The 18642-nt window shown below is 36.3% G+C and overlaps 1 protein-coding gene across 3 annotated transcripts in view; it reads left to right on the top strand.

Annotated features, from left to right (window-relative positions):
• EXOC6 (exocyst complex component 6) overlaps positions 1-18642 on the top strand; it is a 169075-nt gene that overhangs the window by 121046 nt on the left and 29387 nt on the right. For all 3 annotated transcript variants that reach the window (XM_028511944.2, XM_036027000.1, XM_028511942.2), the window contains 2 exons: positions 939-1080; positions 14597-14670. In XM_028511944.2, coding sequence (XP_028367745.1) covers positions 939-1080; positions 14597-14670 — 216 coding nt within the window. The remainder of the gene's footprint in view (positions 1-938; positions 1081-14596; positions 14671-18642) is intronic.

Consider the following 18642-nt stretch of genomic DNA (forward strand, 5'->3'; position numbering starts at 1 on the left):
CATTTTTCTTTGTCATTTTTGAGAAAATACAGCCTTAATTAAGGCTGTCAGTGAAAGTTCATGTAGTGTTTTAGGAACTTATAGTAGCAACTATTTTCTAATGGTACATATTTAATGATAGAAATCAACACGTACTTGCAGTTTACCTAACTACGTATTTCTAAATTATCCATTGATTTTATTTTTACATTTGTTTATTTTGAAATACAGTGGAATGTAAAAATCTTCATTCTACAATTTTTTTGTTCTATAATCTTTTTATTTGTTTGCCTTCCCCCACCACAACTTACTTTTTTAAAACTAAATGTAGACCTGTAAATGTAGACAAGTAAAAACTAAATGTAGATAATTTGAAGTCATATTGGTAGGCAAGCCTTTTCTTTTCTTACTAGTTGAAGCTATGCTACAAACTAATGTTCTGATTAGAAGAACTTACAACAAAGTATGTTTTGAATTTTAGGTACAGTTTAAATGGTGATAACTTTAATTACACTGTTTATTAACTTCCATTATTCTGGCTTGGTTAATTACATAAAGGAGAGCTTAAAGAATATTATATAAATAAAATATTCTGTCAATATAAGTTATTTTGTGTCATAAATGTCATATTTAATGTGTTTTTTTAAATACTTGAGACATTTCAAGAGATCTGAAATAATTGCTTTTACTTGTACTTTAATTTTCCTATGTACAATTAGAGTTTTAATGATATTTATGTCCTGAGAGGGTCAAGTGAACAAGAGTATTAATTTTAATTCCTGTGCTAAAAGGCATAGTCACTCTGAATACAGAAACAGAAAGACCAATAATCACTATTGTACCCCCAAAAAGGCAACAAAAGAATGCCAGGCATATAATTTTTCTGATACTTTATGAAGTATTGCTATGTTTGTTTCTTTGTTTGTTTATTTTTTGGTTTGGATATTTGTTTTGAACAGGGGAAAGTTGCCCAGACTGCGTGCATGTCAGCCTGCCAGCATCTGTCAACATCCTTAATGCAGATGCTGCTGGACAGTGAGTTAAAACAAATAAGCATGGGGGCCATTCAGCAGTTCAACTTAGATGTCATACAGTGTGAATGTAAGTACCTTAGTGGTTAAATCTCATGCATTTCTAGGAGTCTGTTTAAATCGCATGGGGAAAAAGGGTATGTGGTAGGACAGTTTGGAAAGAAGACAAGGCCTGATAGAGTTAAACCTGAAGCAGCCTTAGAGGCAACTTCCTTCCAGGAAGAGAAAACTGTCTCAGCCTCACATTTGGGGCCTCTGGAGAGAGGCACTGAGGTGGCAGTCCAGACAGGGGCCGTTAAAAAGATGATGAGTTTTTCCCCTTACTCCTTCTGCTCATTCCTTGCTAAGACTTTCTAAATGTTTGTTATAAATGAATGAACTTATTCTAAGTTTGTCATTCTTATTTTCCTTGTAAGTAACTTTTTAGATATTTGCTGGAAGGATGATCTTAGGACCCTGCATTCCAAGTGAAGCTTCTTTTATATTCTGAATTTTATGTTTACCTTTGCCATTGTTTTTCACTTTATTTTCTTTAGGTAATGAGGTTAGCAGATTCCATAGTCTAATGTTGACATTAGCCAGTCAGCTTCATGACTGGATATGCTAGCTGGTTATTAGCCTTGTCATATGTGCTTCTGGATGTGGGTTTATTACCCTCATTATATTGCCCTTAAATTATAACTCTTTAAGTGCAAAGACATCAACATATGGAGCAAGTTTTAAGCAGTACTTTCAAATGAATGGCACACTGATTCAATGATGAAAATCCCTGGTTGACAATTCAGTCAGGCACTTTTGTTAATAAATTGAAAATCAGTGGGGCACAAGAAGGATCATAAAATACTTGTCTGAGGCAGATTTTGCAATAATATATTCTGTGTGAAGGACATTAAAAGAGTAAATGTCAGCAGATTGCAACTGAAGCAGGAGTGACAGATTTTCAAACAGATATCAAGTATTTGCCCACTGTATATAAGGCATTCACCTTGGAAAAACCATAATTAATATTAAAAAGAATAATTATGTAGGCTCTTTGATCAAAATCAATTGTTTATTACATATAAACACACAATAAATTGAAAGCTTTTTAAGAACCTATTTAAAAAAAAAAGAGAAATCCTTATCTACAAAGCAAAAGAAAGATAGTTTTTCCCTAGGGAAGAGGGGATTTCATTTCCTTTCCTAAAAAGCATTTCTAATTTTCTGTAATTAGAAAACCTTTATTATATTTATTTTTCAAAATAAAACTAGTATTTACAAAATATTTATTTTGTATTTACAAAAACATTACCAAAGTAACATTCTTTTTTTACATGTTTGCAAGCTCAAAGTAATTGTTATTCTATTGTACAAATGGCTTAAAACTGATTTCCTAAAGTTCTTTAAAAGTTGTCCTATGAGATCATCCCTGTGTGAATTACTTATATAAATATCTTACAGAAACATTGCTTGAGGCATTTTGTATTATTATATCTTTAATGTGGATTCAAATAATTCGATGGTTGAATTGTTTATTAGCATTTGGTTGTGTCTTCTCAATTAGAGTTTTTGTTCAAAAATGGAAATTACTGTTTGACTAGGCAACTTTTAGGTATTTAGACCTCTTTCTGCTCTTTTAGCTCTCTCCATGAAGGGCTAGTCTAACTGTACTTAAAGAAAGGCACATTAAAAACCACATCTTTGCCTCTCTGCCCTGCCATAGGACACCTACCTTTTGTTACTTTGGGGGGAGTTACTAAAGGCCCCTTTTAAAATGCTTATGTTTTCTTAAAGGACTAACCTGCTGGCCCCCCCTTCTCCCTCACACACTCCTTTATCTACCTTGAAGTCCTCTCTAAATAACCCTACTGAGTTTTGTCCAGCTATTCTTGAACATCCAGTTGGGGGTATTAACTACTCTCCAGAAAATAAATTTTCATGTAATACATCACTCTTCCCATTTCTTACGCTGAGCTGAATCACTGTCCCTAAACTTCTCTTGACAGACCTAGTTCTACATTCGGGCTGGAGTCATTGTGAGTCTGTATAGTACCTTTGTGCAAGTAGAAAAGGCTCCCCCCTATAAGGAAATTGCCCTGCAGAGTTTTCCCTTTTGCATGAATTAGAAAAAGTTTACCCCTTTTCCCAACCGTATGGCTTATCAAGTGAAATGTGAGCTGGATTTCCATCTTTCCTTTCCCAGCTCCTCTCCTTAGCTGGGCAGCCATGGATAGTGAGCAGTCTGACAACTGTAGCAGTCCCTCTTAGATTCAGACGGAAGAAAACAAATCCTCATGCTCAAGGATGAACACTGTTCATATATAGCCTTTTGAATCTTCTGAAGGCCAGAAAGCAACAATTCCTCTTATTGTTCTCAGTGATATGACTTTAGATACAAAGTTCTTTGAACAAACTGGTTGGACTACCTTCTGATTAATTGTCTGATATCCAAAGTTGAATACATAGACACTCAGGTGTGGGGGAACCAGCATAATATGAAGCTGGACTATCAAATACATTGTTCTATACTCTGGACTTTGTCAGTAAAGCCCAAACGGTTATTATCTTTTGTGGTTGCCATAGTATACTCTTGAATCATTGAAGCTGTAATGTTATAAACATCTGTTTCCCTTTTTGCTATTGTTACGCTCTGTTTTTTCTTATCCTATACTTGTATATTGTTTTTTGTTTTACAGTTTTAAGATTATCCTTATTAAATTTTAAGATTCGTCTCATACCTAGCTGATTGAGATCTTTTTTTGAGGGCAGGGAGCCCACGACCCAGGGGTGTTTCCTGACTGGAGATTGAACCAGCAACCCTTTGGTTCACAGCCCACACTCAATCCACTGAGCCAAACCAGTCAGGGCTGATAGAGATCTTTTTATATCACAATTTAATATTATCTACAGTTTCGTGATCATACTTTTTACATATTTAAGGTCATTAGCAAAATGTTGAACAAAACCTAATGTCTATACAGCACATCAGCGGTCCTCAAAACAGGGCCCCCAGATGAGCAGTTGCAGTATCACTTGTTAGAAACGCAGATTCTTGGAGCCCACCTGCTGAATCGGGATCTCTGGGTACAGGACCCTTCAGTTTCTCTTTGAATAGGCCCTCCAGGTGGTTCTGATGCACAGCAACGTTTGAGAACCACAACATTACGTGGACCTCCCCTTCACATTGACTTAGATCCATTATTCAGAATTTTATGGGTATCTTAAGGTTTTTTAGGCTGATTGGTAATTCCCTAATTGAATCTAATAGTTTTGTTGTTATGAACAACTTTGTCAGATACCTTACTGGAGATAGGGATAATAATGACCATTGATTTTTCCTCATATACCAGTCTTATTGGACTTTCAAAGAAGAAAATTATACTGCTCTATTTCATAAACCCATATTGACTCATAGTAATTACTTTCTCTTAAAAGAGGCTTAGAATCCATTGCTTAAAAGTCTGTGACTGTTCCTTGGGATTAACATAAAATCCTACTAGTCAGTTTTACGCTAGCGAGAGAGTCACAGTCCAAGGAAGTCAGGGATCAGGGATTGGGAGCTGGAGACCATGAACCACCAAAGACCCTGGGCAACTCAAAAAAGGCTTCAGTCAAAATATTTAAGCAAGAAGAGGTGAGTGTGAAATATAAATATCAAGAATGGCCTTTATTCTGAGTTATAGTTCTTTTTATTTGGTTTGATCAGAAAGCAGAATATGCCCTGGCTTATGTGGCTCAGTGGATTGAGTGCCAACCTGTGAACCAAAGGGTCACTGGTTCAATTCCCAATCAAAGCACAGGTCAACCAGGTCCCCAGTAGGAAGCATGAGAGAGGCAACCACACATTGATGTTTCTCTCCCTCTCTTTCTCCCTCCTTTCCCCTCTCTCTAAAAATAAATAAATAAAACCTTAAAAAAAAGAAAGCAGAATGTTTATATTTCCATCTCCTTACTTTGTAAAAACATTATACATATATTTCCCTAGCCTCAGAATGTCAGTCCACACAGAGAAATAAATAGCACCTCTAGCCAAAGTTGGGAAGATGGAAAGTTAGAAATAATTTCCTCGCATCATTCATCTGTATGCTTTTAGTTTTTGTTTGTTTTCTTTTGAGTCAGTTGTTTGTTTCGTTTTGTTTTGTTTTCTGTCTATGAAAGAATTAGCACTGACCCACCCATGTGCTCACTTGTTTTTTGAAACAGTGTGTTGGTGCCCTTTCCTATGTGATACACATAACTTGTTAAGTCAAACTAGCTTGAGCTAAAATTTCAGTCTGTAACTGAATTACTTGCCATGTAAATTTAGCTGATTTATGGGAAGATTCAATATTTAAGGAGAACCTGTTACCTGTAATAGACTGGAAAATCAAAGATGTGTCAGGTTTCAAAGATTTCACAGTCTATCTGGTAGGGGAAGAGACAGACATGTTAATAACCATAACAGAACATAAATTCTTCATAGAAGTATATATTACTTGTAGAGAGGGAGCAATTAATTCCACATGCTATGGGGTTGAGAAGATTGACTATAATAGTAAAATTTGAGCTGGATCTTGAAGGATGAGTATAATTGCATCTAACACAGGGAAGGGCAGTCTGAGCAGAGGGAATGGCATAGGCAAAAGCACTGTGATGATAGAATGCTTAGGGAATCCTCCAACAGGCGTGCATGTCTAGGCTACAGATGCATTATAAAAGTATTGAAAGATATGGCTGAAAAAAGTTAAGACTCCTGAATGCTTTATTTAATAAGCAATAGAGATCCATGGGGACTGTGACATGATGAAATCTTTGTCATAGAAGGTAACTCTGTGTCATGTGGAAATTGAACTAAAAAGAGGAAGATACAGAAGTAGCAAAACCTGTTAAAAGACTATTGAACTGAGCTGGCTGGTAACTCAGTTGGTTAGAGCATCATCCTCATACTCCAAGTTTGCAGATTTGACCCTTGGTCAGGGCACACACAAGAAGCAACCAGTTGTGGCATCTATAAGTAGAATAACAAATTGATGTCCCCACCCCCTCTCCTTTCCTCTCTCTCTAAAAATCAATAATTTTTTTAAAAGATTTACAAATTGTTGTTTTTTTTTCTTAAAGACTATTGAACTTTTCCATGTGAAGGACAAAAATATCTTGACTTCAGGCAGTGGTAATGAAGAGAATAGGATGAATTCCAGACGGAGGAAGGAAAACATACAATTAGTGAATAAGTTAAGGTACAATTTGATATGATTAAGATGGTTTGAATTAGAGATCCATGGTGGAAGAGACCTAGGAAGGTGGGGTGTGAAGAGAGAAAGAAAAAGGGATAGAAAAGTTTTAACCACAAGAATAGATAGTTAAATTAAATTCAACACAGAATTTGTAATTGTAGGGACCCTGCAGAATTCTGTGCTCATAGGATATTTGTTGACTAAGTGAACAAATGAACAAATCAGGAAGTCTCTATAACTTGTCTCTTCTAGAGTTCTACCTTTGTTGGTAAGGTCAGATGATACAGCTGTACTTTAACTTGAGACCATTTAACTTCTTGATATAGACATAACTGATCTTTTATACAATTTCACATTGATAACCTGTAAACTTCATTTGTTTTTAGCTAAACAGTCATAGTAGCTTTAATGGTTTTTTTTTTTTAATCACCTGTAATTCACAGTTTACCTCCTGGGGTAGCATTTTTTCTTTAAAAATTTTTAAAGATTTTATTTATTTATTTTTAGAGAGGGAAGGGAGGGAGAAAGAGAGAGAGAGAAACATCCATGTGCGGTTGCTGGGGGTCATGGCCTGCAACCCAGGCATGTACCCTGACTAGGAATCGAACCTGTGACACTTTGGTTTGCAGCCTGTTCTCAATCCACTGAGCTACGCCAGCCAGGCTAGTAGCTTTAATGTTTTTATGGGATTGTTTTTGCTTCCTTTTTTGTCGTTTTTCTTTGGATTCTTTTTTGTTTTGTTCTTCTTTAACCCATACTAGGTCAAACTTGATAAAATGTCTGAGTTCAGGAATGTAGAATCATACGCAATTATATAGAACTTTTTTTTAAGTGCTTTCAAATCAGTCTTAAGACATGCCAGGAAGTTAAAACCATGGTTTCAGTCCTCACTCTGCCTGTATTTTGGGCAAGTGGCTTTGAATAAACCATTCAGCAATCTGGAGGCCTTAATTTTTCCTTGAAATATGATGTTTGGAATCATAATTCCCAAGATATATCCTCATTCTAAGATACAGACACAGCAAAATTTAAGGCAAAGGAGAGTGTGGGTCTTTGGAATCATACATTAATTAATTCCCTCATATATACTATGTCCTTGGTGTTTAGTACCTTTTCTGTTTAAGCCCAGTAGGGAGGCAGTCATTAAATAGCTACAGTGATAAATATAATGCTGAATTGTTAAATTCTACAAAATTATATGGTGCTGTGAGAAAGTGTAAGTAGTAGACCTAATTTAGATAAAAAGTTGTAGAGGTTGAAAATGATAGGTAGAGTCTGTGTGTGAATGAAGTAGAGACTTCTGGTTAACTTGACCATAACCATAATAATGCTATAGATAACTCTGTGGTTGGAGAAGTCAGGCGGTCATCAGGGAAACACATACTTTGGAATTGCAAATAGAGTCCCCTCCAAAAGTTGCATCGAACTTTTGATCCTATTAGAGATTTTGTGTAAATTCAAAAGAAATCACTTCCTAGATGGAGGAGCATTTGCAAAGGTCAGCATGAAGATAGTTTCCTGAATCCATGTATGTGTTTTGTTTTATGTTCATTAAAAGCCTGTTATCTACTGGGCCACAATATAGGTACCTTCCTTACAAATGCAGCTGTGTGGAGGAAAAGATCAAAGTGTCCTCTTAAATTCCTATAAAGGTATCTCAGAAATTCTTCACATCACTAACAAAATGTATAATATTTCCAAAGCATCAGGAATGAGAAAGATTTGAAGCACCCAGAGTAGGTCTGGAATGTACTTTTTTACGCATTCTACAGAAATACCTAAATGAGGTACCAGCTCCTAAGAGCTTAACATCTTAAGTCTCTAGGCACTAGAAAAGGTCCAGATTGAAGAGAACAGGCACCTGTTTCAGGGGTGAGTTATTGAGGAACTGGTGAATCTCTAGGTGTGAAGACCTTTGCCTTTAATCATTTTTAGATAAAGACTTAACCCACTTCAAAAAAAAAGGTGAAGCTTATTTATAAATTTTTTGTGTGTGTGACAGGGACCTGAAGGCCTCTGATGCTAGCCTTGAAAAAGACCTATGCCCCAAAATGAAAGGATTCAGGGAATATCGTGTGGATGATATAAGAAGAATATTTAAGTGCCATTTGAAAAAATAAGTTGGGTGCTTACTTTTAGTATTATACTTTTTTTTTTGACTATCTGAATTTATTCCTGCTTTTAATGGCATTTAAGACACCAGATTGAGGCTACTTTGCCCATGTTTATCTCCAAGAAAGGGAGAGGACTAGATACCATTTTATATAAAAGTAGGGTGTGAATGTGGTGGGGCAACTGGTCCAAGGGGCTTGCGTCCCACTGCTGCCAACCACATGTAACAGAATGTGTATACATCTAAGGGCTAAGAATTGTAAGACTGTTGATTTCCAGGCATAAGTTCTTCTTCACCAGCAGAAGAACCACTAGATGGTGCTCTTAGTCATCCATTCTAGTGACGCATCTGGGGAAACAGGATACTTTCTTTGCTGAGCCAAAATGTGAGTTGTAACTAGCAGCTTTAAGTCTTAAGATCTAGCAAGAAAGAAATGATCAGAAATCTGTTCAGTATGAAGACTGTTTGACATTTGCATTAAGTCCTTTATTTAGTTATAAAATTATTTCATTTGATATGATCCTGCTTTGTCATCCACAAACAGAGTGTTGAGACTTTAGCCTTCTCACCCTTTCTTTCAATCTTTTGTCAATCTTTTTTGACTCCATGGATACTCTTTCTTTGCCTTCCCCCACCCCCTGACAATTTTTTTCACCCCATGTAGATGTTTTCCAAATAACACATATTCCTTACTTTACAGGGAAGATAACCGTCTGCCTAGGATAAAATTGTTCAAGGACTTATCCCTCTGCATTTAATTGCAGGAAAAATTTATATTTTCATGTCAGGATAAGTATGTACACAGTCTGACTTCTTAGCAATTTTTGTTCTCCTCCACATCTGAGTATAGCTCCTGAGGACAGGAAGGGCCTATTTTCCTACTTTACAGGAACAAAAATTGTTTTTTATATATATAACAATTTTCATTATATATAAATATATATGAATATATATGAATACCTCATATTTTTGCCTAGATTGCCAGTTTAGAAGACATTTTTTGATCATTACAATCATAGCTCACACATATATATTATGTTTTGTTTTCATTTTCATATAAATGTATTCTTCCCAGTCAGGGTGATATAGCAAAGTTTTACCCTCTTGTTCCAAAAGACCTTCCAAGTAAGATCAGACACCTCCCTTTCTAGTCTTTCTTTTATTAGAGTATTTTTAAACTTGAAATAATTTATGAAGTTTCATATTCTAGCAGAAAAGAAAAGGAAATGAATATACTATGAAATTAATTTCTTTTTAAAAAGGAAATTGTCAAGTTGGAGGCAGTAAGAGAAAAAACACAAAAATGTAGATAAGCTTTTTAAGAAACAAACAAAAAGCCCAAAATTTTAGAAAGCCTGGAAACGATTTTTAAATTTGTTATCAGAAGACCAACTGCAGCATGGTGTGCCTTCTGCTCTGGCAGCAGAAGCTGTGGAGTGAATTTTGCCATGACATGTTTCCTGCCAAGATCCTGCGTCAAAATCTTGGACACAGTAGTTTTTGGAATCCCCAGATCAGCTTCTAATTCTCACACTGTCAGTCACTGATCTTTGTTGATTGCAGCCCGTACAAGTTCAACATTCTCAGGTGTTCTGCTTGTTGCAGGCCTTCCAGAACATCGTTCACTTTCAACAGACTGTCAACCATCTTTGAAGCGTTCGTACCACACTTTTATTTGCGCTGCACCCATAGCATCATCCCCAAAAGCCTTCTAAGTCATCCAAATAATTTCCTCAGAGAAATGTTCAAGCTTAATGCAAAATTTGATGCAGATTCATTGCTCTACTTGCTTAGGTATTTTGAATGCTATGGCCACATAGTACACATACTCAATGGTGTCTACCACCCCCACTGACTGACTATCCAGTGAAGTTGTCATTCTTCATGCATGTGCATTCCAGTCCACTCTCCGTGGCTGCCAGGTTACATTGATGTTGTACAAACTGTTCACATTATATTAACAGTGGCTGGACTTTTTCTAGACAAACCTCATATATTCCTTACCTTAGGAGAGTTGATGGTCTGGTACAAAGACCCAGATAAATAAACAATTACAGGATGTCAAAACGGGTGCTGTGGCCCTGGCTGGTGTGGCTCAGTGGATTGAACACTGGCCTGCAAACCCAAGGGCCACTGGTTCAATTCCCAGTCAGGGCACATGCCTGGGTTGTGGGCCAGGTCCCACCCAGTTTGGGGGGCACATGAGAGGCAACCACACATTGATGTTCCTCTCCCTTTCTTTTTCCCTCCACCTCTGTCTAAAAAATAAATAAATAAAATCTTTTTTTAAAAGTGGGTGGTATATTTAGGCAGTGCACAGAAAGCTGCAGTAAGTACAGTGGAGGGACCTAACCCATTCTGCGGGGTAGTAGAAGTTTTCTATAGAATATAGTGATTGAATGGAAGGATAAGTAAGAGTTATTCAATGGAAAAGAAGAAGCAGAAGGACGTTCCAGGCAGAAGTATCAAAGGTAATGTGGAAAGAGACTGTGACATATGTAAGGAGATGCAGGTTGTTTGGTATAGAGATTAAAAGGTGCCCCTAGGGAAGTGGTAAAAGATGAGTCTCGGGAGATACGCAAAGGCCGGGTTACAAAGGATCTTAATTGTCTTGCTTTGTTGTGAAGGTGATGGAGACCCATTGAAAGATGTTAAGCTCTGAAGCGACACAAATCACATGTACATTTTCTTTTTTTTTTAAAGAATTTTATTTATTTATTTTCAGAGAGGGACAGGAGAGAGAGAGAGAGATAGAGAGAGAGAGAGAGAGAGAGAGGGGGGGAGAAACATCAATGTGCAGTTGCTGGGGGTCATGGCCTGCAACCCAGGCATGTACCCTGACTGGGAATCGAACCTGCGACACTTTGGTTTGCAGCCCATGCTCAATCCACTGAGCTACACCAGCCAGGGCCACATGTTTCCATAAGGCACACTGGGAAAAGTGGACAGAGAGGTGGCACACAAGAAACAGGGGGACAAGACTGAAGTGTATTTTAGTAATCCAAGAAGAAATGATGATAGTTTGAATATGGTAGAGACAGATTCAGACTCAAGATATTTTTGAAGGTAGAAACAACATAACTGGTTGCCTGCATTGGACAAAAATTAAGCCACTGATAAATTGAATTGTATATAATTACAAATGTTCTCTTTGCCAGATTATCAGACTGCTCAATTGCCTCCTGTTTCTAAAAAAAAATTTTTTTTGAGAAAAAGCCCCGAGAGCTATGAACTAGTGAGTTTCACTCCCATATTGGTTAGGGTCTCGTGAGAGTTAGGTAACAGATGAGAAGCTGAACACTTAATCAGATTCTGGGTCAGCCAGGAGGTCTGAATTAACTATGTGATCCTGGGCAAGTCACCTCACATTTATTGTTCTATGCTATAAAATGAAGAACTGGATAACTTTTTAAGATTTTACTTATTTATTTATTTTAGAGAGAGGGAAGGAACAGAGGAAGAAAGGGAGGGAGATATCTGATGTGCTAGAGATATATCAGTCGGTTGCCTCTCACATGCCCCCAACTGGGGACCTGGCCTGCAACCCAGGCCTGTGCCCTGACTGGGATTCAAACTGGCGACTTTCTCATTCACAAGCCGGTGCTCAGTCCACTGAGCCACACTAGCCCAGGCAGAACTGGGTAACTTTTAAACTGAGCCTTCAAAGGACTGATGGAGGTATTTCAAAGAGGATATCTCTTCTAGCTGCAAGAATTTATGCCCTGTTCACTAAAATAAATTATTGTGATGATCAAAGCAGATAGTGTGTGAGAAAGTACTTTGTAAATTTAAAGTGCTACATAAGTTTATGGCACTTATAATTTTGACACTAAGCTGTTTGGTGTAATGCCAAGCAATGGGGCTTAAACTATACTATCTTAAACAGAACTGAAGGAGAAGAAAAATGACAGATTATTTTCAGTGTAGAAAAACTTTGGGAGATTAAGTAGCTAGTAATTGCAAATATAATTGAAATTGAGCTGATTTTTATGCCTCATATATAAAGTAAGCCTCCTTGGGTTATAGAAAACCCTTAGTTTTGTATGCATGTGTATGTATATGTGGTGATGGTAGAGGCAAAGCTAACATTTACAGCCTTGGTTAGAAACCAGTTCTAACCAAGTTCTAAATTCATGGTTAACTGTTACTTGCAAACAGTAGCCTAGGAGGGTGGCCAAAAAAGCCAACAATATGCTGACTGGTCCTAAGAAAGGGTTTTTAAAAATTAAAAGACACCTTTCCTTTTAATAGGCTATTATAATGTTGCTTATTTTTTTCATTAAGATCTGATAGTACTAGAGAAAGTCAACTCAGTTATCTGGGACACGGTAGGGGATAGTGGGGTTGCCACACTGTGAGATTGTGCCATTTTTCATTGTATGAAAAAACAGTGATGTGAGTAAATTAAATTAAATAATGAAAAGTTTGTCTAGATTTGCTCAATAAATCTTAGTTTTCTAGAAATAGAGGGCCTGAGAAAGGTGAGTAGTCACTTACCTAATGGGCATAACTACAACCTAGCAGAGAACCAAGAAGTAGGGGTGTGGGGGAAATGGTGTGCCTCTGAGTAATCAAAAGGTCATTTACACTCAAAAGGTACACACTATGTATATACTCAAAGGCATATGTAAAACCCATTCACTCTGCTTGTGGGAGGGGCTCTTGCTCAGGCTTATTTGCTTGTTCTTTAGACACTTAGCAGCTCAAGAATATTAAAGATAGCATGCTAGTAAGAGGTGAGTGAGAGAACAAGGAGAAAGAATTTATGTTAAAACTGCAGGAGAAGAGTTAGAAAAAAATTAAGCCAGACACAATTCACACATTGCAGCATTCTGAGCTGTTTAATGTAATAATAATAGAAAATAGTTCTTAATACCATAGCAGTCCTGGAAATGTATTCTAAGAATTAAAAAGTAGATTTTTTTCCTTTTTTGACTTTCTGTAGGTTTTCTTTTAAAAAAATCGAGGTATCCTTGACATTCATTATATTAATTTCAAGTATACAATAGAGTGATTTGATATTTGTGCATGTAAGTATGGTTTTAATGGTGATCCAGATAATTAAGAAAAGTTCAAATATCATTTAGTATAATCCAAAAAGGGAGGAAGTATTATATTATACTTTAAAATTTAAGCAAAATTGCTTAAGATAAAAAAAAAGAGTTTTGATGCTTAGAGCAAAACTTATCATCTTAAAAATAACAGCAACAAAAACATTCTGAATTCTTCATACCTTATAAATGCCAGACCAGTTAAGCTGTGCTAGGCTTTATATACTTTTTATTTTTAATTGTTGATTTTGAGCCTTTCTAAACTGTATTTTATATAGAATACACTAAACTTAAGAAGTACTTTTATTATTCCAAGAATGATATTGCTGAGAAGTGAAATAGTTTCTAAAACATTGGCTCAGATCAGTTCACAAGTGGAAAATCTATAATGTTCTCTAAGAAAACCCAGATATTGATGGGGAGGAAGAATGATCGCAGGCATTCCTGTTCTTATCAGAGCAGCTTAGTGTAAAATAATGGGCTCTTTTTTATGAGCCAAGTCTTTTGTCTTCAAAAGCATTAGCATTGGGTTTGTCTTCATGTTAACTAAACAAGCTATGTATTACAATGTTTTAGGTGCAAAAAAATGTTGAAAAAATCTTTTGAAATATGTTTTTAATCTTTTGTTGATATATCTTTTAATTTTTAAAAAAGTGTGGTTATTTTATGGAAGAATTATTAACAGATCTGAACAAACATTCCTACATCATCCCCATTTTGCTGCTTAGAACATTTTACCTGTTGTCTGCCTGTAAAGCTGACTTCTTACGTGTCTGCCTGTTACTGCTGTTAGTTAGAGGTAGGATTTTTATAGAGCATATTCTGTAACAAAGCAGACGTTTTGAGATATGCTGACAGCCATGGAATTGGTGTCGTTTCAAAATGCTTCTATAATCATTCACCTAAGGCTAAAAAGAGTCAGAAAACTTCTCTTGATTGAAGTATATTACTACCTTGAACTTCGTGTAGGATAACCATTCTAAATTTATTGTAATTAAGGATTATAGTGATTAAATGGCAGATTAGAAGTTTAAAATTATTAAAATATTTGTGGTAATGGGTGTGGAGAACGTTCTTAGTAGTGGAAATTGAGGGTTATAAATAGTCTTCATTTGAAATGGTTACGTGTAAATATTATAATACATTTTTAATGAGTAGAAATTAATTTAGTGGTTAGACCCTTGTATATTTTGTAATCTTGTTTTCCTTCTTCTTCTTTTTTTTTAATAGTGTTTGCCAGCTCTGAACCTGTGCCAGGATTCCAAGGAGAGACCCTGCAGCTAGCATTCATTGACCTCAGACAAGTAAGATGTAATAATGTACTTCGCATTTATTGCTTTCTACCCCTTGCCTTTTTAAAAATGCTACAGGAATGCTTGTTTGCCTTGAAACAACCTGTCTTGAGAAAAGTGCCTCTTTGATAACTACATATTTGGCCTTTCTTTCTGAAAATTCATTCAGTGCCTCTGCTTCAAGGAGCATTCTCATTGGTGAATATTTAATGTAATTATTATCTGCTAGGCACATGACTAAATAATGACTTTCTACTTTGATTTCATGACATTTGAATTTTAGGTTAGTTCTTAATGATTTCATGGTCATGTATGAAAATTGGTGGTGTAGAACATTAGTGTCAGAACCCAAGTTACATAAATGTAAATTGTTACAAACTACAAAGGAGCCTCTTGCTTAAAATTTTGTCAGTGGTAAAGAATGCTATTTTCATAAACTTTCTATATGCCTTCAGAAAGGATAAAACTAAAAAGGTAATTATACATTTATATAATTCTTTTCTAGTACATAATTCATAGTGTGGTAACAAATATGATAATTTTTAAATCTCTCCTATTCATTTTACTACTCTTTAACACCTCTACCCTATTGTCATTTTCTTTATTTTCCTCCTGTTACCTTTCTTCCATCTCCTCCATATTTTTTCTTCTTATTCCTTTCTTCTTTCTTTCCCCTCCACCTTCTTCTTTCTCTTTCTTAATCCTAGGATTAAGGAGCTTAATAAAGCTGGGAGGCACAAGAGTGTGGAGGAGGGGTGGGTCCAAGTGAGAGGGCTCAGGAGTGCTAGAGTTGACAACAGGAGTGACTGCCGCCCTTGGCAAGAAGAACCAAGTGGAGATGGAATTAAAACAAAGACACTCTGGTCTGTTTATGGTCCCATCCCCTTCGGGGAGTGGAGATGACTGGAGATGAGGCTCCGCCACTGGTATGAATAGACTTTACCACAGTGATGTTTAGAGGAGGGCCCATTTGAGCAGTTAAGGAGCTCTGAACTCAGGGAATGTTTGAGAGTAGAGCTCTTTTTTGCTCTAATTCCAAACCAGTGTTCAGCAGATATTTATGAGCTACCATGTACTGATTATTTAGAGAGGGGAGGTGTGGTTGGAATAGACAGAAAGGTAATATAAGAAATAGTTTCATCCTTATAGAGCTTTAAAATCCTTTAGACAAGCAAAACACCCACAATTTGGTCAGGAATATTTTTATTTATTTATTTATTTTAAGGTTTTATTTATTTATTTTTAGAGAGATGGGAAGGGGGAAAGAGGGAGAGAAACATCGACTGGTTGCCTCGCACAAGCCACCAACCAGGGACCCGGCCTACAACCCAGGCATGTGCCCTGACTGGGAATAGAACCAGCAACCCTTTGGTTCTCAGTCTGGTGCTCAACCCACTGAGCCACACCAGCCAGGGCTGGTTAGGAATATTTATAAGACAGTGAGTCATATAGAAATAAATGGTATATAGCCTCAAGTCTGGTTTAGAAGGAAACTGAAAAAGCCATTCCTATCTCTCAATTGTGTTTGTAAAACACTGAATATATAAAATTTATTCATATTTATTTTTGTTGGCAAGCAGTGTTTATGCACCTGTGATGCCAAACAAGGAACACTTATGAATGGCCCAGATCTCTGGATGATTCGCCTCACTAAATGGGGGAAGATAGTAGAAAATGAAGAAGATAAACTCTGAATTTCCACTCCAGTTTACCAGAATGTTATTTCTATTGAAGGTAGATCCATTTCCTTTAGAAGGAATTCTCTCTGTTACAGTCTTATTACCCTGAACAAGATGATCTAATATAGAAAACTGAGTCCTTTTGCAAGTTGGAAATAGGTTTCATTGTATATTCACTTCCCAGTCAGGTTATGGCCACTTACTAGGGTAAGTTTCCCTATTGCAATAATATGAAATGTTCTCTAATCCATAGAATATGTAACTTGAAGATCGCTCCCATTACATACAAATAATGCATTCACAGAAAATTTGACATTTAGCCCTGGCTGGTGTGGCCCAGTGGATTGAGTGCCAGCCTGCGAACCAAAGGGTCGTCAGTTCCATTCCCAGTCAGGGCACACGCTGGGGTTTTGGGCCAGGTGCCCAGTGGGGGGCTGTCGAGAGGCAACTACTCATTGATATTTCTCTCTCTCCTCCCTCTCTTCCCCTCTCTAAAAATAAAAATAAAATATTTTTTAAAAACATATTTTTTTAAAAAAGAAAATTTGACAATAAATTTATATGTGATATTTTCTCAGTTTTGTATGACTTTGTATGGTGTTAACTACTCTGTAATCTCACTGTAGGATTATGAATAGCACCACATAATTTATGAAACTGTTGATGAGGATTCTGTTTCCTTGATTTGTCCAGATAAGTGGTTGGTTTAATGCAGATTAAAACTCTGATCCCAAGTACTTTCTTCCTTCAAAGACCGTCATCATTTGACAGTTAAGGCCTCTTTACAAGCATATAGCTCACTAGGGAATTGTTATTAAGCCACACTTATAAATATTAATAAACATCTCAAGTCTTTTTGGTTGAATTTACTTTTCAAGTGTGTGCACTTAGAGGCATTAAGTCCTGGTTGACTTTTCCTCATCAATGTAATTTCTTTAAGAGACTTTTAAGTGAATAAAAAAAAATCTATTGTGAAATATTTAGAATTCTGAAATCTATCATAACACATGTAGAACTGTTAAAAGATCTGTATAGAAATGGCCCTGGCTGGTGTGGCTTAGTGGATTGAGTGCTGGCTTGTGAACCCACAGGTCACTGGTTCAATTCCCAGTCTAGGGCACATGCCTGGGTTGCAGGCCAGGTCCCCAGAAGGGGACATGAGAGAGGCAACCACGCATTGATGGTTCTCTCTCTCTCTTTCTCCCTCCATTCTCCCTTCTAAAAATAAAATATAAAAAAGATTTATGTAGAAAGCTATTTTATATAAAACACAATGATAAAGTATGGTAGTTAATATACATTGAAAGTGACTAGTGGCTAGACAATTTTGATGACCTAATTTTTTGTGTTAATTTTTTTAGTTTTAAGAGGGGCTTAAGATCATTTTCTCTGACTATGAATGTTAAAGTGTAACCGTACTCTATTCTTAATCTTTTGTATTCTAAAACAAAAGTTGCAGTTAATTCTTATCTTTAGCTGCTAGACCACTGTCACGTAACTTGAATTTCATGATTTCAGAGGTCTGGATTTAATAACTTGATAAAGGATAGTAATGTTTCACCTATATTTGTTTTTCAAATTATTTTATAAACAGTTAAGTGGTGAAAGGCCAAGTATGGGGAATGACCAAAAATACAATTAGTCTTGAAAACTAAAGTCTCATATGAAGTGATACAAGCTTTTTGTATCAGATGTCAGTGATTATTTAAATAAGGATGCCTTAAAGTTTCAATGGTGTTATGTTCCTGACTTTATAATGATATTTCATAGCATATTGTTTTAACACTTTCATATAAAGTAGTTTATCACCAAACATAAAGAGGGTGTTAACACTTTTATTTACATTTCAGTTGAGTTTCTACACTTCTCCTTCTTTTTTTCTAGTCTGTGATCCATTTCTGTCTTAATAGGGTGGCTGACAGTTCTTTTCAAGTATACTTAGAAAGGCAAAAGAGCCCTTTTCATAGTACTTATAAGGGGTCATGCTTCTGTTTTTTAGTTTGAATTTGATACTGCTTCACGAATTGCTGGGTATGAAAGATTAGGAAGTAGGTCCAGTGGTCAAATTTTACCTGCCCACCCGGACTTTGCCCTGAGGTCAAACTCCTGATATTTGCTGTTCTGAATAGAGGAGTTGATGACAAGTATGAGCTGATACAAGAGGAAAGTTAGAACCATATCAAAGCTGAAGGCAAGAGAATTGGGACTCAATGAGAGACTGTAGCTAAAAGATGGATCATCAAAATTGCCCTCTTCTAAAGAAAAGGAAATAGCTGACCTGTGAGTGAAAAGACTTTATCATGCT

The sequence above is a fragment of the Phyllostomus discolor genome, chromosome 5 (genome assembly GCF_004126475.2).
Source record: "Phyllostomus discolor isolate MPI-MPIP mPhyDis1 chromosome 5, mPhyDis1.pri.v3, whole genome shotgun sequence".
Taxonomy (NCBI): Eukaryota; Metazoa; Chordata; class Mammalia; order Chiroptera; family Phyllostomidae; genus Phyllostomus; species Phyllostomus discolor.